Source organism: Gobius niger (genome assembly GCF_951799975.1).
Source record: "Gobius niger genome assembly, chromosome: 3".
In the NCBI taxonomy this organism is placed as follows: Eukaryota; Metazoa; Chordata; class Actinopteri; order Gobiiformes; family Gobiidae; genus Gobius; species Gobius niger.
In genome coordinates, this window is record NC_136854.1 from 41,036,702 (window position 1) to 41,058,332 (window position 21,631).

Genomic DNA, 21,631 nt, shown 5'->3' on the forward strand with positions numbered 1-21,631 from the left:
TTTCCATTGTGTAATTGGATGCACAATATCCCTCTGTCCCTTTGTCTTTTCTGTCAGCGTAGTATTTACTCTCCAAGACAATTAATAAGTTAAAAAATCGTAACTTGCTACACCTGCAGTTGCGCTTATGGCCTCTAGGGGCAAGAGTTACTTAGTACTGCTTTAAAATGACTTCTTCTTCCTGAATCACTGCTGAAGAACAAGTTTGCCGGGTCAGAAAGTTTCCATTAAAACTAACCGTGCCAGTGTGTTTGGTTCAGACTGTGCAGCGCCGTCGCTTTTCTACCGCCATTACATCCGTTTACATTCTGTGCTCGCTCAAAACCTTCGTCTTTCCCCCCGACCTCTACGTCTGCGCCTCCGGTAGCGACAGTCCCGGTTCCCGCGGCACCGACGGCGCGGCGGCTAAACCGTTCGTGCCGCGACACAGCAAAGCTTTGGCCGCGCCGCCCGCCGTCGTTTCGGACGCGCTCCCCCCGGATATCGTCCCGTTGAGATTCCTGTACTGTCTTTGCCGAGGCAGCGACGCCCTCCTCCGCTCCGCCGCCGCCGCCGCCGCCACCCCCGTCGACCCGCGGAAGCACACGGAGGGGAAGCTCAGCCCGACCAGGCAGCAGCTGGGACAGGCGACCACGTCCTCGCTCTGCTGCTCGAGCCGCGGGTCCGCGTTGTAGAGGGACGAGGCGGGGGCGTAGCCTTTCCCCTGCGGCGTTACCCCGGCCACCCACTGCCCGAAGGTCTGGTTGTTGTTGTCCAAGCGGGGCAGGGGAGGCAGCGTCGGGGGGCCGTTGGAAATGGGGATGCGCCAGCAGTTCGTAGTCCGTAGACACGACGAGGTAGAGGTGGAGGTGAGGAGGGGTTTGGTCGTCGGATTCAACTGGGACGTCCCATCTGCTGATTCCGGGGATTTAGTGCAGTCCATCGGCTCGGTTTGAACGCCGCTCTCTTCCTCCTCCTCCTCCTCCTCCTCTTCCAAACGCCCCAGCGAAACCATGTCCAAATCAACCGCCAAACCCGTTTCCCCCTCAGCCCCCGCACTTCCCGCCTCCGCCGCTTCGAAACTCAAATCCACGCCGTTTTCCACCACCGCACGTTCTTCTTCTTCTACTCCTGTGTCCTTCGCGTCTTTGCCGCTTTGCAGAACCACCGTCCTGCCCAGCTCCGGCGTGCAGGGCAGCGACTGGCACCTCCTGGGCGGCGCCCTCACCCCGGGCGACGCCCTGAACAGGTGCGGCGACATGCACGGGTCCCGGAGCGCGGGCAGGGCGAACGTCAGGCTGATCACGGACTTGCTGGGCGTGTCCAGGAGTTTGCACCGGCCGCCGTTCAGGTCCCGGCGGAGGGAGAAGGGGTTGACCCGGGCGGGCGTCCCGAGCAGGGGAGGGGTGAGCGGGGAGGGCGGGATCATGTCCGACTGACTCCGGGACAGACCCTGCTGCTGCTGTTGGAGGCAGTTGCCGTGGTGACAGGGAGAGCTGCGGCGACGGTACGGGCTCACGTCGACCGCCGGTGGCTCTGTGAAGGAGAGAAATGGTATAATGAGAAGCTTAAATTGTCGACTGGACTGGGTTTGGTTTGGTCTAATTGCAGTGTTGTTTTTGGCCCTTTTAGTTTTAGTCTTTTGGACGAAAATGCATTTAGGTTTAGTCACATTTTAGTCATTTCAAAATGGGATCGTTTTAGTCACGTTTTAGTCAGAGGAAAATATAAAAAGGTTTTTGTCAAGTTTTCGTCTGTTTCATTATAAGAAGTTATAATTAATTTCGATAAGTCTTGGAAATTGGGATAAATAATCGCTTCTATTGGCTCTTGACAAACAGATGACACCACGATAGGCACTGGCAGAAATGGTCGGCCGACTGTGAAGAGGACTTTTCCCAAAAGCGCCCGCTCTCCTCGTCCTCTGATCATCACTTTGAGATTTTTTATTTTTTTTACCAACAGCGCCGTCTGCACATACGTAGCCGACCTCATCGTGCGTCACGATTATTTTAGTAATAATTGAAATCACAATTATTCAAACGATTATTTGTTCCCTTCAAAAAAACAAATCTTTGTTTTATTTATTCATTTTTATTATTATTTTAAAAAACAACTATGGACTACATTTTCGTTGGACAACGATAATATGTTCAGTTTCTAAACTAGTCCTATAGGGACACCTGCCCCCTGTCCAACAGAGCCGTGCGGCCTGATGACATCATCACTCAGCGCTAATGTTTTTATGTCAAACCAAAGCCTGAGCCTTTAGCTCAGGAAATGCGAAAGGAACAGAAACAATCATCTCAGTGGCATGAAGTAATAAGAGTTTGTTTGATCTGCTCCTGAAGAAGAGTTTTAGACTTTTCTATTAAACAAAACCAGTGCCTGAGCAAAGGATGTCGAGGCTTCTAAACAGCTGTTCTCCTTCAGCACAAGGTGAGCCTTAACAGTGGCGTTAAGAAATATTAGTAGATATTATTTACAGTTCTGTCGGGCTGCGCTGGTGTTTCCGCTGATCAGACGCGTCACACAAACCGCGCAGGACGAGCGGGAGGGCATCCTTAATAATCGTTTGTTCTCGATTATGCTATTTTTGGGATCGTCTAGTGTAATAATCGAAATCGAATTTCGATTAATTGCGCAGCCCTACCCTGTGACAGACGCTCCGAGGAGGATGTACACGAGCAGTGACCGCACGCCACGAGGAGAGAGAAAGATCACGGGTCACGTTTACCGTGTGTTCTCTCACTCCGCGCACAAACTGTTTGTGAACGACCTGACGAAAAAATGTCTCCCATTTTTGTCTCGTCTCATTGACGTAAACTCGTAAACGTCTCGTCGTGTTCTCGTCCCCAAAGAGCTCATTTTAGCTCGTCATCGTTACGTTATCATCATTAAAAAAAGGGGCGTCAACGAAAAGATATCGTCATCGTTTTCGTTGACGAAAACAACACTGTTTAATTGGTGGATTAAAACATTTGATTACAGCACAGAAGCATAAACAAAGATTATAAGAATTTTTAGGCCACCATTTTTTTTTAAATATTTTATACGAAATCAAGTGAAAAATGGGTACCTAATTTTAACAAGTTGAAGTCGTTTTAGCTGGTTATTTTAAACTACAAAACTAGACACTCTAATACACCTTATGTGTGATTTTGGGAGCTCTGTGATGAACAGAACTGAAATAAATGAAAATCAACAACTTGTGAAAAGTCACGCTCTGGACATCGCGGCAGAAATGAAGCTGCCCCTCGTTTGTTCATTGTGTGTTTTCAATGCCCATCGGTCCTGCAGCAGCGCTCACAGAGAGAGGAGGAAGTGACAGCAGAGGGATCTCCTGCACAGAACAACAATCTCCACACCCTGTGCTTCAGATCGCTCTTCATTCTTTATCAGTCGGCCTCATAATCGCAGACAGATGAGGTCAACCAGCCGACAGTTTTGATCTAAAAATCAACCTTGTGTCCATCCTATTTTTGTACCAATATTCGCTCTATGTTCTCTTAAAACGATGTGAAACTCACGTCCAGACATTCTCAAAAGTCCATGTTCTTTTCTTAAGCCCCTGTTTTCAGTCACAGCCCAGAGAAGAGAGTGAAATGAGGGAAACGGTTGTGTTTCATAAAACACACGATATCTCAGTTTCTAGGGGGGGGGAAAAACAGTGATTTTGATCAAAACTAGCCTCTGTTTGGATTTCTCAGGAACCGAGGCACGTAGAATTAAACTGTTTTCACCTACGGAGAGCTTAGAGTCTCACCTTTCAAACGAGCCACAGCATGTGTCCATAGCTATAACATAGAACATGCTGTGGTGCGACAAATATCATGAAAAAGGGTCTAGATTGTTGGCACTCTACACCTAAATCCCAATAACAGCGCGGCCTCAATGTGTTAACCCCCATCTGAACTGAGCACATTTTCTCCCGTTCAGCTTTACCCAAATCGAAAAGCTTCTTTAAACAAGGCAACAAAACAGGCAACAATAAAGGGATGAAAAAGCAACAAAAAAGTGATGGAAAAACGCAGTGCGAGAAAGAATCTTAGTTGAGTTTTGTAGGTCTTCGCTTTCAAATGAGGTGTCCCACTGTCCTATACTCCAGTCGAGAAGCTTTAAGATTTGAATAAAGCCGAACTGGAGAAAATAGGCTTGGTTAAGGCGGGGGTTAAGAGGTTAAACATGTATATTGAAACTTATCTTGTGCTTATGAGACGTCGCAATGATGAAGTTTGTCCACAAGAGGTCAGTGTTGAAACAGAAAGAAACCGCTCTGAGGCTTCGAACCTTACAGACTTTTTTTTGCCAGGAAAGGCTTGAAGTGTTACAAGTAGAGGTGGGCATAGATTATTTTTATTATGGCTCGTTTGAATTCTGCCGAAGCCATTCAGAATATGTGTGCTACCCAAATAATGACTAAAAGTAAGTCTCTGAGAACGAGTTTCTCAAATCAGGTGGTGCGTTAGACCAGGGGCTCATCTCCTGTTTCCAAAATGCATCACAAACTGCATGAGAACGTTCTACTGTGATAATTGGTTATCATGTTCTACATGAATTATTTTCATCATTTTGAACTGCTGACCAGCATGTTCACATTTTCTGGTGACAAACTAGATCTCCTCTACTGCACAAAATGACCTGCTAAAGAAAAAAGTCTCTCACATCGGACAGTTGTGGCAGGAGTCCCCAAGTATTTATTTACGGGGGGATCATTATTTATATTTTTTTTATTTACCAGATCAGAAAATATAGGCCTCTGTTTGTAAGCATGGGAAACATGTGCGCGTCTCCTGATTGGTCAACAGTGTCAACAGTGTCACGTGATCACAACACAACAAGAGCTCATGCTGCTGCTGCTGCTGCTACTACCTGGCGATAGTTCTGTCAAAATGGAGATAAACGTCGACAACACGAAGATGCGGGACGTATTTCTTTGGATTTAATAAGAAAAGGCGGAGGAGACAGCGGAGAAAGAGAAACTAACGGAGAAAAGTAGCTGTAAAGTTCGTCTCCAAACTCCGTAAGTGCTGCGGTTAAACTCTGCTCGCGGTTGAAATTTACCTGGAAAAGGCTCTCGTGAACTTTGAAGTTGCGCTGTTTCGTGTGGGGCTGTGGCCGTGAAACGAGTTGTTTACGCAGTTTTGAAGTGAACACGGAGGGGCTGCGGTGTTTTTCATTTTTTTCACTCTGTCATTGGCCGCTGCTTCTGTGTGTCGCTTTGGAGACACTATATTCACTCACGTTTCTCCTGTGCGTCTGAAATTGGGCATAAAAGTTGTGCAAACCTTAAAATATCAGGTGAAAGTCATCATAGCTCGCAGAGTATAGACCCAGCTCCCAGCCCAACTTTGAGAATAGATTAACGGCGATATTTTTTTTATCGCCCGATAAGAGTCTCGCGTTAACGCCGATAACGGCCCCACCACTACTTACAAGGCTTCACTCGCCCATCACTACGTGCAGCTCCTACATCGGGCTTTCACCGGCATCGCCAAGAGCGCTCACTCTCCGCCTCAGCTCGTCCTAATTTAACCAAAACTCCATCGCGCTGCAGCCTCACAACTTCTATTTGTACAAATCCTTTCATGCTCTCCCAGAACAGAGAGCTCCAGGCTTTAAAAACATGACCCATAGTCTAATTACCGGCGCCGAAGTGCTTTGATTTCTGAAGAGTTGCTTGTTTTAGCTCAGTATTACACATTCACAGCCTATAGTCTAATTTCAGCTCCGTTTACCGAGTGCGAAGGATTTGTCCGCCTCCTCCTGCTGCTCCATTCCCTCCAAAGAGAAGACGATGTCGGAGAAAGTGGGTCGCCTCTCCGCGCTCATCTGACGCCGCAGGAAAGAGACCGTTACATCATTTTAGTGAAGTAACATTTAGTGACACGATTCTCAGAAATACTCACGTTACAGCAAGTGACCGCGAGGCTGAAGAAAGCGGGAGGGCAGTCTCCAACCATGTTCTCGAAGGCCTCCACGTCCAGACCGAAGTCCTGCAAACGCACGGAAATCACAGATCAGCCTGGAATAATGCCGTATAAGAAGTAATCAAGCCTCTTACCACCCACCAAAACCAAATGCATTCTCTCCTCTTTGCCATTGTCGTCACTTTTTATTTCTCTTATGTGTTTTTGTCACTTTTTTAATGGCACTTTTGCTACTTTTTTTGCCAATTTTTTTTCTGGATTTTTGCCAATTTTTTCGGGATTTTTGTCAATTTTTTCTGGATTTTTGTCCTTTTTTTTGCTGGATTTTTGTCACTTTTTTGCTGGATTTTTGTCTTTTTTTTGCTGGATTTTTGTCACTTTTTTGTTGGATTTTTGTCACTTTTTTGCTGGATTTTTGTCTTTTTTTTGCTGGATTTTTGTCTTTTTTTTGCTGGATTTTTGTCACTTTTTTGTTGGATTTTTGTCACTTTTTTGCTGGATTTTTGTCTTTTTTTTGCTGGATTTTTGTCACTTTTTGCTGGATTTTTGCTGGATTTTTGTCATTTTTTTGCTGGATTTTTGTCATTTTCTGTGCTGGATTTTTGTCTTTTTTTGCTGGATTTTTGTCATTTTTTTGCTGATTTTTTGTCACTTTTTTGCTGATTTTTAGTCATTTTTTTGCTGGATTTTTGTAACTTTTTTGTTGGATTTTTGTCACATTTTTTTGCTGGATTTTTGTCATTTTTTAGCTGAATTTTTGTCATTTTTTGCTGGATTTTTGTTGGATTTTTGTCACTTTTTTGCTGGATTTTTGTCATTTTTTGCTGGATTTTTGTCTTTTTTTTGCTGGATTTTTGCTGGATTTTTGTCACTTTTTTGCTGGATTTTTGCCTCTTTTTTGCTGGATTTTTGTCACTTTTTTGCTGGATTTTTGTCATTTTTTTGCTGGATTTTTGTCATTTTTTTGCTGGATTTTTGTCACTTTTTGCTGGATTTTTGCCTCTTTTTTGCTGGATTTTTGTCATTTTTGTTGACCCATAATGACATTTCTGCCTTTTGTGGAGGAATCGCTCTGTCACAAGTTCAGCCGGTCAACCTTCATCCTTATTTCCAATTCTTATTTTAAATGACTAAAACTTGACTAAAACCTTTTGTCAATTCCAAATGTCAATATAAAAGCTTGATCTTTGACGAAATGAGTAAATATAAATAATATGACCTTCCCTTATCCTGACATCACAAGAAAGAAAAACTTTGTACCTCAGTCCTTGGTAGAAAGTCGGGGTCGGCTTCAATCCTGGCGATGATCTCACACAGGATGATCCCGTACGCGAACACATCCACCTGAACAAAGCGAAAACACACTTTCTAATAAGACTGAAAGCAAATAAATAAAAAACAATCCAAAATGGCAACTATTAGCCTCTTAACTCCCGCCTGAACTGAGAGGATCTTTTTCCTCACGTTAGATTTTTTTTTTCCATCATTTTTTTTGTTGGGAACTCATTTTCGTAACTTTTTTGTCATTTTTTGTCACATTTTTGTCATTTCTTTCTAAGTTTTATATCACATTTTTGTCTTCTTTTTTTTGGTTAATTTTTTGTAATTTTTTTGTAAATTTTTTATCACATTTTTGTTACATTTTGTCACATTTTTGTAATTTTGTGTCACATTTTTGTCAATTTTTTTGTCACATTTTTGTCATTTTTTGTCACATTTTTGTCATTTCTTTGTAAATTTTATATCACATTTTTGTCATTTTTTTGGTCAATTTTTTTGTCCAATTTTTAGCACATATTTGTTACATTTTGTCACATTTTTGTCATTTTTTGTCACATTTTTTATCACATTTTTGTCAATTTTTTTGTCATTTTTTTGTCAATTTTTTGTCATTTTTTGTCACATTTTTGTCATTTTTTTGTCAAATTTTTATCACATTTTTGTCACATTTTTGTCATTTTTTGTCATTTTTTAGTCAAATTTTTGTCATTTTTTGTCACATTTTTTTTCATTTTTGTCAATTTTTTGTCCATTTTTTGTCAATTTCTTGTGACATTTTTGCCACTTTTTTGTCAATTTTTCGTCACTTTTTTGTCAATGTTTACTCACTTTTTTGTCACATTTCCATAATTTTTTTCATCTCAGTTTTGATGCTATTTTCACAGCTTTTTTTTCCAGAAGCTTTTGTTTTATCAATTATTTATCACATTTTTGTCATTTTTTGTCATTTTTTTTGTCAATTTTTTTGTCAATTTCTTGTGACATTTTTGTGACATTTTTGCCACATTTCCATCATTGTTTTCGTCTCAGTTTTGTTGCTATTTCCACAGCTTTTTTCCAGAACCTTTTAAACTGGGGTAAAGCAGCCAAACTGGAGAAAAATGTGCTCGGTTCAGGCGGGAGTTAAGGCGTTAAGTGGAATAAACTCTTCACCTTCTCATCATAAATCTCTCCTCTCAGCACTTCCGGGGCCATCCAGTAGGGGGAGCCAACGATGGCGAGAGGCTTATTCACGCCGTCACTGGAGAATAAAATGATGGAAAACGAATCAAACCACAGACAGGAATGAACATTTAAAGCATGACTGGACTTAAATGTGATCATGAGGATTGTTTGACAGTCTCTCCGGTCCTGACCTGTAGTCGGGAATCTTCTCTGCAAGTCCGAAGTCTCCCACCACAGCAGCGAAGAGGCCATTATCACAGCGCACCAGGCAGTTCTGCAGCAAACACAGGCCAGAAACAAAACAGACACAGCGGGTCAAACAAACTCTTTAAGACACGGTATTGATTTTTATTACGGATCCTCATTAGTCATTACTGCAGCAGCTCTTCATCCTGGAGTCCACATAACATTCACATAAAGCATTTACAGGTTTGTTAAGGCGAGACGCTGCAGGAAGAGGAAAATATATACAGCAATTTGAAACTTTTGCTGCAGATTACTGACATAAATATAAATAGAGAGATGTATTAATGTATGTTTTAATAATGCATAAAAATGTCCTATTTACAGACGAAATCTAAATGATGGATCGACCTAGGTAGTAGATCATATTTAAATGGATATAAGTATGGCGCAAAAAAAGAAATCTTGAATGAATCTTCCCGATAGGCGTAAGGCTGTTTTTTGTCTTTTTTTTGCTGGATTTTTGTCTTTTTTTTCTGGATTTTTGTCTCTTTTTTTTTTTCCTGAATTTTTTTCTCTTTTTTGGGGGATTTTTGTCTTTTTTTGTCACATTTTTTGTTGCTCTTTTGTCATTTTTTGCGGGAATTTTTGTTTTTTTTTGGCTGGATTTTTGTCACTTTTTTTGCTGGATTTTTGTCATTTTTTTGCTGGATTTTTGTCATTTTTTTGCTGGATTTTTGTCATTTTTTTGCTGGATTTTTGTCATTTTTTTGCTGGATTTTTGTCATTTTTTTGCTGGATTTTTGTCATTTTTTGCTGGATTTTTGTCTTTTTTTTGCTGGATTTTTGTCATTTTTTGCTGGATATTTGGCTTTTTTTTTTTGGATTATTGTCATTTTTTGCTGGATTTTTGTCTTTTTTTGCTGGATTTTTGTCTTTTTTTTGCTGGATTTTTGTCTTTTTTTGCTGGATTTTTTTCGTTATTGTCAATTTACATCCTCATTTTCTCCTCGTTTTTTGTCGCCATTTTGAAGAAGCTTTGAGATTTGGAGAATTTGGAGAAAACGAATGGATCGACCTAGGTAGTAGATCACATTTAAAAGGAAATAAGTATGGCGCAAAAAAAAAAATCTTGAATGAATCTTCCCAATAGGCGTAAGGCTGGGATTTTGAAGTACTTTGTCCGTTGTAAATTATATCGTGAAATATACTATTATTGTGATATTTCTTTTTCATATCGTGATAAAGATTTTATGTCATCCAATAAACAATACAATATTTACCAATTTTACCCACAGTTCCTTCCCACAGTTTTGTCCCTATTTTAGCCCCATTTTCTCTCAAATTATTCCCCATTTTTCACACATTTCTTGGTATTGGAGATGTCACACATTTCTGTTCCGATTTCTGGTTCTAGATGACAAATATTTTAGTATATCGGAAAAAGTAACGGTATCGAAAACAAAGTATCGTTAAAGTACTGGTATAAAAAATGAACGGTATCCAGCCTGACCTTTATGAGACAGTCATGTGACTGTACGGGCTGAGAGAGAAGACGTGACTGTTTTTGTTTTAAGTGGATTGGGCCAGCCGTTACAGAGATATTAACCATAAACCATGTGTAAAATTCTGCCTTTTTAACCTCTTACCACCCGCCAAAACCAAATGCATTCTCTCCTCTTTGCCATTGTCGTCACTTTTTATTTCCCTTATGTGTTTTTGTCACTTTTTTAATGGCAGGTTTTTTTTTTGGCACTTTTTTTGCTACTTTTTTGATGCATTTTGGTCCCATTTTTTGCTGTATTTTTGTCTTTTTTTTTGCTGGATTTTTGTCTGGTTTTTGTGTCTTTTTTTTGCTGGATTTTTGTCTTTTTTGCTGGATTTCTGTCATTTTTTTGCTGAATTTTAGTCACTTTTTTGCTGGATTTTTGCCATTTTTTGCTGGATTTTTGGTCATTTTTCGCTGAATTTTTGTCATTTTTCTGCTGGATTCTTTGCCATTTTTTGCTAGATTTGTGTCTTTTTTTTGCTGAATTTTTGCCATTTTTTGCAGAATTTTTGTCTTTTTTTTTCCTGGATTTTTTTCACTTTTTTGTCACATTTTTTGCTGCTCTTTTGTCATTTTTTGCTGGATTTTTGTCTTTTTTTTGCTGAATTTTTGTCATTTTTTTTGCTGGATTTTTGTCATTTTTTGTGCTGAATTTTTGTCATTTTTTTTGCTGGATTTTTGTCATTTTTTTGCTGGATTTTTGTCTTTTTTGCTGGATTTTTGTCTTTTTTTGCTGGATTTTTGCCATTTTTTTGCTGAATTTTAGTCATTTTTTTGCTGGATTTTTGCCATTTTTTGTCAATTTACATCCTCATTTTCTTCTCGTTTTTTTGTTGCCATTTTTTGCTGGATTCTTTGCCATTTTTTGCTAGATTTTTGTCATTTTTTTTGCTGAATTTTTGCCATTTTTTGCAGAATTTTTGTCTTTTTTTTCTGGATTTTTTTCACTTTTTTGTCACATTTTTTGCTGGATTCTTTGCCATTTTTTGCTGGATTCTTTGCCATTTTTTGCTGGATTTTTATCATTTTTTGCTGGATTTTTGTCATTTTTTCGTTGGATTTTTGTCAATTTACATCCTCATTTTCTTCTCGTTTTTTATCGCTATTTTGAAGAAGCTTTTAGATTTGGAGAATTTGGAGAAAACATGTTCAGGTGGGAGTTAAGAGGTTAACACAATCAAATTCTTAGCTGCACCAACTCCTCTTATCTGATGAAGGCAACGAGGCTGTGTGTCCCGTGGGGAGTCTGTACCTTGGAGGTGAGGTCCCGGTGGAAGATGCCTTTGCTGTGGAGGTAACGTAGTCCTCGGGCGATGTCCAGAGAGAGTCCGATCCTCACGCCCCACGACAGGAACAGGTCACTGTCCAACAGCTGCTCCAGGTTTCCCCCGTTTATGTACTGCACGAGAGAATAAAAAACGTTTAATTATTCAAATGATGTACAGCTCCATTAGGAAACTGAAGATCTATTTGTCCTCCACATTTTTAAAGTTCTGAATCATAAACCACGCTGTAAATCGAAACTGAAAGTCCATTTTTAAAGACGTTATTCCCACAGCTGCCAGCAGGAGGAGCACCAGTCTAAGTTTGGTGGGTTTTTTCAGGTTTAGATGTGGTATATGTAAGGAGCCGCATTAGACGCATTAGACGCATTAGACGCATTAGACGGTTATAATGCACTTCGTGCATTATAACCGTCTAATGCACGGCTCCTCGTTGTTTAATCCGCTTATACCAGGGTCCCACAAACGTAACATTTATAATAAATATTTGTTTCATTTACTAAACTCACTAAATCTGCCAGACCACCGGAACTATTTTGTGTGGGTTATTAGCCGGTCACTGAAGGCTGGTCTCAGAGCGAGTCATTCTCCGCAGCTATTACGAGGATCTCAGTCAGGCTCAACGACACAACATCAGCACAGAATCACAACACAACAGGACTAACCCGGAAACACTTTTCCCTGGAAGGAAACACCGATATGCGGCACTCGTGGGCAGGAGTTATTTCACTTTTACGCTGTTTAACCTGAAGCTAAAGCTAGCTAGCTCAACCAGCTCAACTGTTTATGGAAACAGCTGCGGTGGAGTCGCTCACACCTGGGCCCAACTCAAACTTTTATGTTTGACTTTACTAATCCAGACAAATATGCTTCAATGCAGGATCATTTTATGTACGCCTGAAAGTAATGAATAGCCTTAACCGTTTTCAATAGAAATGTAAAGCTCATATGTTATTAACAGTAGCTAACCTAGCTGCTCACTCTCCTCTACAAACATTTAGCAAACATTTTGTTTTGGCCAAAAACGTTGAAATTAACACAAAATCCATCTCATACGTTCCTGTCAGTCACTAATTACGCCTTTATCTGATTCAGCTGTGTCATGCGTTGCTATGGCGACGCCACAGTGGAGTGATATCCCAGTGATTTAACTACCGGACTACGTGTGCGGTTATACCAAAATAATGCACCAGCCAATCAGAATCCAGTATTCACCCAGACCATGGTATAAGCGAGTTTAGACTTAATTTCGTCCGATGTAGGACCAATAAAACCTATTTTAGACTCTTTTGACCTGGTTTACGACTTGGTGGTCCTGAGTTTGACAATCACTGATCTGGTCATTTTTTTGTCACATTTTATTTTTTTTTTGTCAAATTTTTATAAAATTTTTGTCGTCATTTTTTTGGTCATTTTTTTCGTCATTTTTTTATCACATTTTTGTCCAATTTTTGTCCAATTTTTGTCCAATTTTTGTCATTTTTTTGTCACATTTTTATCATTTTTTCGTCAATTTTTTGTCAATTTCTTGTGACATTTCTGCCACTTTTTCATAAATTTTTCGTCACTTTTCTGTCAATGTTTTCTCACTTTTTAGTCACATTTCCATCATTGTTTTCATCTCAGTTTTGTCGCTATTTTCCCAGCTTTTTTCCCAGAAGCTTTTGGACCGGGGTAAAGCCAAACTGGAGTAAATGTGCTCGGTTCAGGCGGGAGTTTAAGGGGTTAAAATGATATGCAGCATTATTATTTTTTCACATTGTCTGGTGCTACACTTTATCAGCAGCCGCATCTTGAACAAAAGCCGATATTGAACCTATAGGAGACTCGTCCTCATAAATTATTAACCCGTCGATGCGCTGATCCAGGGACGTGTGCGGGGCCATGAATGATTTATGTTTTTCTGATCCAAAAAACGCAGCTGTCAGTGTTTTGACTGTTGTCTCCAGACGTCGCCATGGAAACCGGCCCCTCTGCGCTCGGCGATGGACTGATGATAAAAAGATGAATAAAGTGAAAAGAAGCGGTACCTCTGTGAGAGCGTGGAGCTGGCCTTCGTGCACACAGACGCCCAGAAACCTGCAGAGACGAGAGACGTTACTGTTCTGAAATAATACGAAGGTTATTGAGAAAATATCTAAAAAGTACAGACACTCTTCATGCAGTAATCCATGTATCAAACATTTTTATAGAGCAGAATATTCTAAACTGATTTATTAATAGTGCTGTCAATCGATTATTCATCATTAACCTCTTAACTCCCACCTGAACGGATCCCATTTTCTCCAGTTTGGCTTTACCCTAATCAAAAAGCTTCTTGGGGAACAAAGCACAAAAACAGCCACAAAAAATGAGAAGAAAACAAGGATGTAAACGCAACACAAATGTGAGAAAAATTCAACCAAAGAGTGACAAAAATTCAATAAAAATGTGACAAAAATTCAATAAAATTGTGACAAAAATTCAATAAAATTGTGAGAGAAATTCAATAAAAATGTGACAAAAATTCAATAAAAATGTGACAAAAATTCAATAAAAATGTGACAAAAATTTAACAAAAATGTGACAAAAAATCAATAAAAATGTGATAAAAATTCAATAAAAATGTGACAAAAATTTAATAAAAATGTGACAAAAATTCAACAAAAATGTGACAAAAATTCAATAAAAATGTGACAAAAATTCAATAAAAATGTGACAAAAATTCAACAAAAATGTGACAAAAATTCAATAAAAATGTGACAAAAATTCAATAAAAATGTGACAAAAACTCAACAAAAATGTGACAAAAATTCAACAAAAATGTGACAAAAATTCAACAAAGTGTGACAAAAATTCAACAAAAATGTGACAAAAATTCAACAAAAGTGTGACAAAAATTCATAAAAAATGTGACAAAAATTCAATAAAAATGTGACAAAAATTCAATAAAAATGTGACAAAAATTCATAAAAAATGTGACAAAAATTCAATAAAAATGTGACAAAAATTCATAAAAAATGTGACAAAAATTCAATAAAAATGTGACAAAAATTCAATAAAAATGTGACAAAAATTCAATAAAAATGTGACAAAAATTCAATAAAAATGTGATAAAAATTCAATAGAAATGTGACAAAAATTCAACAAAAATTCAACAAAAATTCAATAAAAATGTGATAAAAATTAAACAATAATGTGACAAAAATTCAATAAAAATGTGACAAAAATTCAATAAAAATGTGACAAAAATTCAACAAAAATGTGACAAAAATTCAACAAAAATGTGACAAAAATTCAATAAAAATGTGACAAAAATTCAACAAAAATGTGACAAAAATTCAATAAAAATGTGACAAAAATTCAATAAAAATGTGACAAAAATTCAACAAAAAAGTGACAAAAAGTGACAAAAATTCTACAAAAATGTGACAAAAATTCAACAAAAATGTGACAAAAATTCAACAAAAATGTGACAAAAATTCAATAAAAATGTGACAAAAATTCTACAAAAATTCAATAAAAATGTGACAAAAATTAAAAAAAATGTGACAAAAGTTCAATAAAAATGTGACAAAAATTCAATAAAAATGTGACAAAAATTCAATAAAAATGTGACAAAAAGTCAACAAAGTGTGACAAAAATTCAACAAAAATGTGACAAAAATTCAACAAAAGTGTGACAAAAATTCAATAAAAATGTGACAAAAATTCAATAAAAATGTGACAAAAATTCATAAAAAATGTGACAAAAATTCAATAAAAATGTGATAAAAATTCAATAAAAATGTGACAAAAATTCAATAAAAATGTGACAAAAATTCAATAAAAATGTGATAAAAATTCAATAGAAATGTGACAAAAATTCAACAAAAATTCAACAAAAATTCAATAAAAATGTGATAAAAATTAAACAATAATGTGACAAAAATTCAATAAAAATGTGACAAAAATTCAATAAAAATGTGACAAAAATTCAACAAAAATGTGACAAAAATTCAATAAAAATGTGACAAAAATTCAACAAAAATGTGACAAAAATTCAATAAAAATGTGACAAAAATTCAATAAAAATGTGACAAAAATTCAATAAAAATGTGACAAAAATTCAATAAAAATGTGACAAAAATTCAACAAAAAAGTGACAAAAATTCTACAAAAATGTGACAAAAATTCAACAAAAATGTGACAAAAATTCAACAAAAATGTGACAAAAATTCTACAAAAATGTGACAAAAATTCAATAAAAATGTGACAAAAATTCAAAAAAATGTGACAAAAGTTCAATAAAAATGTGACAAAAATTCAATAAAAATGTGACAAAAATTCAATAAAAATGTGATAAAAATTCAATAAAAATGTGACAAAAATTCAACAAAAATGTGACAAAAATTCAATAAAAATGTGATAAAAATTAAACAATAATGTGACAAAAGTTCAATAAAAATGTGACAAAAATTCAATAAAAATGTGACAAAAATTCAATAAAAATGTGACAAAAATTCAATAAAAATGTGACAAAAATGCAACAAAAATGTGACAAAAATTCAATAAAAATGTGACAAAAATTCTACAAAAATGTGACAAAAATTCAATAAAAATGTGACAAAAATTCAACAAAAATGTGACAAAAATTCAATAAAAATGTGACAAAAATTCTACAAAAATGTGACAAAAATTCAATAAAAATGTGACAAAAATTCAAAAAAATGTGACAAAAGTTCAATAAAAATGTGACAAAAATTCAACAAAAATGTGACAAAAATGAAAAAAAAAAAAAAACATACAAAATGTGACACAACTCAGCAACAACACAAGGAAAAAGATCAGTTTTGTCGGTCTTAGCTTTCAAATGAGGTGTTACATAGGCCTATATAATGAGGACAGAATGCATTTGGTTTAGGCGGGTGGTAAGAGGTTAATACTTGGCCGACATAAAAACTAAAATTTAAAGCATTTGCTCACATTTCATTTACCAAATATTCAAATATTCACAGTTTTGTAATTCTTTGGGAAAAGCCCAACAGCTCTTCTCACTTTACGTGGCTCTCGCTCAACATTAATCATGTTTAGAGACATTTTCTTTGGTGCTGAACATTTGGAACATAATCTGCAAAACAAAGGTTCACAAAGTGAGTTCAAGGACTAAATTAAAGTCATTTTGTTGAAAAAGCATCATTAGTCTGAGCCTCTTTGATGCATTAGTAGCTCTGTGTGGCTGTTCATGTGAAAAGGCTCGCAATATGGAGTTAATACAAGAGCTTAGTCTTTCAGGCCATGTGTGGCTCAAATACAGGACTGTGCTTGGTCAAAATATATAGGATGCAATTCATCAAAATTAATTGCGATTCATTATTTTTCAACTCTTTCCCCTAGAGGCCATAAGCGCAACTGCAGGTGTCGTAGCAAGTTGCGATTTTTTTTACTTCTTAATTGTCTTGGAGAGTAAATACTACGCTGACAGAAAAGACAAAGGGACAGAGGGATATTGTTCATCCAATTATACAATGGAAATATTTTTTTTCACTCAAACTTGGCTGTAAATACTGTTTAAAGTGGTGCTAGCCCGTAGTGAGCTTTGCCCGTTAGCATGTTAGCTTCTTCTTCGTGATTCTATTAGTGTGTATTGGTGGCTCCGGGTCGGTGGCAGTCAAGTTGCAAGCATGGTTTTCTGGCCAGAGACACCAGGGGGAGATGAAAGACCCTCCACTCATCCCATAAACACTTGTATTACCCCCACAGGGACTACGGAAAGGATTTATTAAGTTAAACACGTTACTTAGTACTTAGAGACCAAATACGTGAAGTACAAACTGTGGAAAATACCGTCAATATTTTCACATTTCCCGGCAAAACACTCCATTAAGTCATATATGATTTGCAAAACGTATATTTGTAGAAAAAAATTGCTTTACTTTGGGCTACAATTGTTAGTTTTGGCCCTTGGCATTTTAGCAATGAAGAAAATCGGCCCTCCACCAAACAAACTTGCCGACCCCTGCAGTACAACATACAAAAACATTTACTTATAAATGAACATTAAAGGGGCTGGAAGCAAGTTCGCCATTTTATACTCACTACTGCCACCTCAGGCCATATGTGTAACTGCACCTTCTATATTAAGCTCGTGCATGACGGCAATTCGGGCCGAAGTGACACATTTTTGAGTGACCGTACAGGATTTTAGAGGCAGTTGTGGTGAACAGGTCTGAGCTCATTCTACACATTAGGACATGGCTGGAACATGTAGGGGGAGGAAAAATACTTAATTTTAACATTTTTAAACTCCTTATAGTCCCTTTAAGGCGCCTTATTGCACATACCAAAAAATCTAGAGAAAACAATAATAACTTGATTTTCATCTTTCCTGAATGAACGGGGCTGGTGTGTGAGCTTGTGCAAATCCTACACAGAAAGTCAAACATCAAAATCAAAACCCAGGACTTCATCATTGTGTGAGGAGAAAGCACTAACCACTAGGCCACTGTGTGTTCTCCACAAGTTATATTTATGCACATACAGGACCCACAGTCACTATTGCTCCGGTAACTGATGTGGCCCTGGGACATGGAAATGGTGATGGAAATCATTCGGATGAACTGCTCTACAACTGTGGCACCATTTACTCCGCGTTCACACTTCGACTCGAAACGTTATGAAGATAAAGAAGAGACTGAGGACTGACAGGAGCAAATTTACCCTCACGTGCTCCTGTCAGACGTGTTTGCAGTCCTTACACCTTTTCAAACTGTGATATTAGTCAGTCTGTGTTGGTGCTTTAGTTTGTCCGTAAGAGAGTAGGTTATTGCAATGATGTAGTAAAGTACCGGAGTATGTTGGGAGGGCAGAGGCTTCTTATACAGATGTAAAGTACCTGAGTATGTTGGGGAGGCAGAGGCTTCTTATACAGATGTAAAGTACCTGAGTATGTTAGGGGGGCAGAGGCTTCTCATACAGATGTAAAGTACCTGAGTATGTTGGGAGGGCAGAGGCTTCTTATACAGATGTAAAGTACCTGAGTATGTTAGGGGGGCAGAGGCTTCTTATACAGATGTAAAGTACCTGAGTATGTTGGGAGGGCAGAGGCTTCTTATACAGATGTAAAGTACCTGAGTATGTTGGGAGGGCAGAGGCTTCTTATACAGATGTAAAGTACCTGAGTATGTTGGGAGGGCAGAGGCTTCTTATACAGATGTAAAGTACCTGAGTATGTTAGGGGGGCAGAGGCTTCTTATACAGATGTAAAGTACCTGAGTATGTTGGGGGGGCAGAGGCTTCTTATACAGATGTAAAGTACCTGAGTATGTTGGGGGGGCAGAGGCTTCTTATACAGATGTAAAGTACCTGAGTATGTTGGGGGGGGCAGAGGCTTCTTATACAGATGTAAAGTACCAGAGTATGTTGGGGTGGCAGAGGCTTCTTATACAGATGTAAAGTACCTGAGTATGTTGGGGGGGCAGAGGCTTCTTATACAGATGTAAAGTACCTGAGTATGTTGGGGGGGCAGAGGCTTCTTATTCAGATGTAAAGTACCTGAGTATGTTGGGGGGGCAGAGGTAGGGCTGTGCAATTAATCGAAATTCGATTACGATTTCGATTACAACAATAAACGATTACAAAATTAGCATAATTGCAAAAAATCGATTATAATTTATTTTTTTCAATTTTTTATTCACGTTTTTTTTTTCTAATTTTTAATTTTGGGATTTTTGTCACTTTTTTGCTGGATTTTTGTCAATTTTTTGCTGGATTTTTGTCATTTTTTTGCTGGATTTTTGTCATTTTTTTGCTGGATTTTAGTCATTTTTTTGCTGGATTTTTGTCACTTTTTTTGATGGTTTTTTGTCTTTTTTTTTGATGGATTTTTGTCATTTTTTGCTGGATTTGTGTCATTTTTTTGCTGGATTTTTGTCTTATTTTTGCTGGATTTTTGTCACTTTTTTTGCTGGATTTTTGTCACTTTTTTGCTGGATTTTTGTCATTTTTTTGATGGTTTTTTGTCATTTTTTTGCTGGATTTTTGTCTTTTTTTGCTGGATTTTTGTCACTTTTTTTATGGATTTTTGTAACTTTTTTTATGGATTTTTGTCTTTTTTTTTATGTTTTGTTGCCATTTTTTGCTGGATTTTTGTCACTTTTTTGATGGATTTTTTTAAAGGCAACAAATAATCGGTTGAATAATCATGATTTCAATTATGACTAAAATAATCGTGATTATTATTTTTTCAATAATCGAGCAGCCCTAGGCAGAGGCTTCTTATACAGATGTAAAGTACCTGAGTATGTTGGGGGGGCAGAGGCTTCTTATACAGATGTAAAGTACCTGAGTATGTTAGGGGGGCAGAGGCTTCTTATACAGATGTAAAGTACCTGAGTATGTTGGGGGGGCAGAGGCTTCTTATACAGATGTAAAGTACCTGAGTATGTTGGGGGGGCAGAGGCTTCTTATACAGATGTAAAGTACCTGAGTATGTTGGGGGGGGCAGAGGCTTCTTATACAGATGTAAAGTACCAGAGTATGTTGGGGTGGCAGAGGCTTCTTATACAGATGTAAAGTACCTGAGTATGTTGGGGTGGCAGAGGCTTCTTATACAGATGTAAAGTACCTGAGTATGTTGGGGGGGCAGAGGTAGGGCTGTGCAATTAATCGAAATTCGATTACGATTTCGATTACAACAATAAATGATTACAAAATTAGCATAATCGCAAAAAATCGATAATAATTTTTTTTTTCAATTTTTTTTTTCACGTTTTTTTTTTTCAAATTTTTAATTTTGGGATTTTTGTCACTTTTTTGCTGGATTTGTGTCTTTTTTTGCTGGATTTTTGTCACTTTTTTGCTGGATTTTTGTCTTTTTTTGCTGGATTTTTGTCACTTTTTTGCTGGATTTTTGTCATTTTTTTGTGGATTTTTGTCTTTTTTTTGATGGATTTTTGTCATTTTTTAATGTTTTTTTTGTCTTTTTTTAATGGATTTTTGTCACTTTTTTGCTGGATTTTTGTCTTTTTTTTGCTGGATTTTTGTCACTTTTTTTTGCTGGATTTTTGTCACTTTTTTGTGGATTTTTGTCTTTTTTTTGATGGATTTTTGTCATTTTTTTATGTTTTTTTTGTCTTTTTTTTAATGGATTTTTGTCATTTTTTTGCTGGATTTTTGTCTTTTTTTGCTGGATTTTTGTCACTTTTTTGCTGGATTTTTGACTTTTTTTTATGGATTTGTGTCATTTTTTGCTGGATTTTTGTCACTTTTTTGATGTCTTTTTGTCATTTTTTGCTGGATTTTTGTCACTTTTTTGATGTCTTTTTGTCATTTTTTTTATGGATTTTTGTAATTTTTTTATGGATTTTTGTAACTTCTTTTATGGATTTTTGTCTTTTTTTTAATGGATTTTTGTCTTTTTTTTATGGATTTTTGTCATTTTTTTGATGTTTTGTTGCCATTTTTTGCTGGATTTTTGTCACTTTTTTTTTTCTGGATTTTTGACACTTTTTTGCTGGATTTTTGTGTTTTTTTGCTGGATTTTTGTCATTTTTTGCTGTTTTTTTGTCATTTTTTTGCTGGATTTTTGTCTTTTTTTGCTGGATTTTTGGCACTTTTTTGATGGATTCTTGTCATTTTTTTGATGTCTTTTTGTCATTTTTTTAATGGATTTTTGTAATTTTTTTATGGATTTTTGTAACTTTTTTTATGGATTTTTGTCTTTTTTTTAAATGGATTTTTGTCTTTTTTTTGATGTTTTGTTGCCATTTTTTTGCTGGATTTTTGTCTTTTTTTTTGATGGATTTTTGTCACTTTTTTGATGGATTTTTTTAAAGGCAACAAATAATCGGTTGAATAATCATGATTTCAATTATGACTAAAATAATTGTGATTATTATTTTTTCAATAATCGAGCAGCCCTAGGCAGAGGCTTCTTATACAGATGTAAAGTACCTGAGTATGTTGGGGGGGCAGAGGCTTCTTATACAGATGTAAAGTACCTGAGTATGTTGGGGGGGCAGAGGCTTCTTATACAGATGTAAAGTACCTGAGTATGTTGGGGGGGCAGAGGCTTCTTATACAGATGTTAAGTACCTGAGTATGTTGGGGGGGGGCAGAGGCTTCTTATACAGATGTTAAGTACCTGAGTATGTTGGGGGGGCAGAGGCTTCTCATACAGATGTAAAGTACCTGAGTATGTTGGGGAGGCGGAGGCTTCTTATACAGATGTAAAGTACCTGAGTATGTTGGGGGGGGCAGAGGCTTCTTATACAGATGTAAAGTACCTGACTATGTTGGGGGGG

At 37.2% G+C, this 21,631-nt stretch overlaps 1 protein-coding gene across 1 annotated transcript in view; it reads right to left on the reverse strand.

Moving 5' to 3' along the window:
- Positions 1-303: 303 nt before the first annotated feature.
- Positions 304-21,631, reverse strand: part of LOC306960804 (dual specificity testis-specific protein kinase 2-like) — a 39,919-nt gene continuing 18,591 nt past the window's right edge. The window contains exons 3-10 of the mRNA XM_079553370.1: positions 13,400-13,448; positions 11,339-11,485; positions 8,546-8,628; positions 8,343-8,430; positions 7,170-7,253; positions 5,889-5,975; positions 5,718-5,811; positions 304-1,515 (exon numbers count right to left, since the gene is read on the reverse strand). Of these exons, the coding sequence (XP_079409496.1) occupies positions 347-1,515; positions 5,718-5,811; positions 5,889-5,975; positions 7,170-7,253; positions 8,343-8,430; positions 8,546-8,628; positions 11,339-11,485; positions 13,400-13,448 (1,801 nt within the window). The 3' untranslated portion in view covers positions 304-346. The remainder of the gene's footprint in view (positions 1,516-5,717; positions 5,812-5,888; positions 5,976-7,169; positions 7,254-8,342; positions 8,431-8,545; positions 8,629-11,338; positions 11,486-13,399; positions 13,449-21,631) is intronic.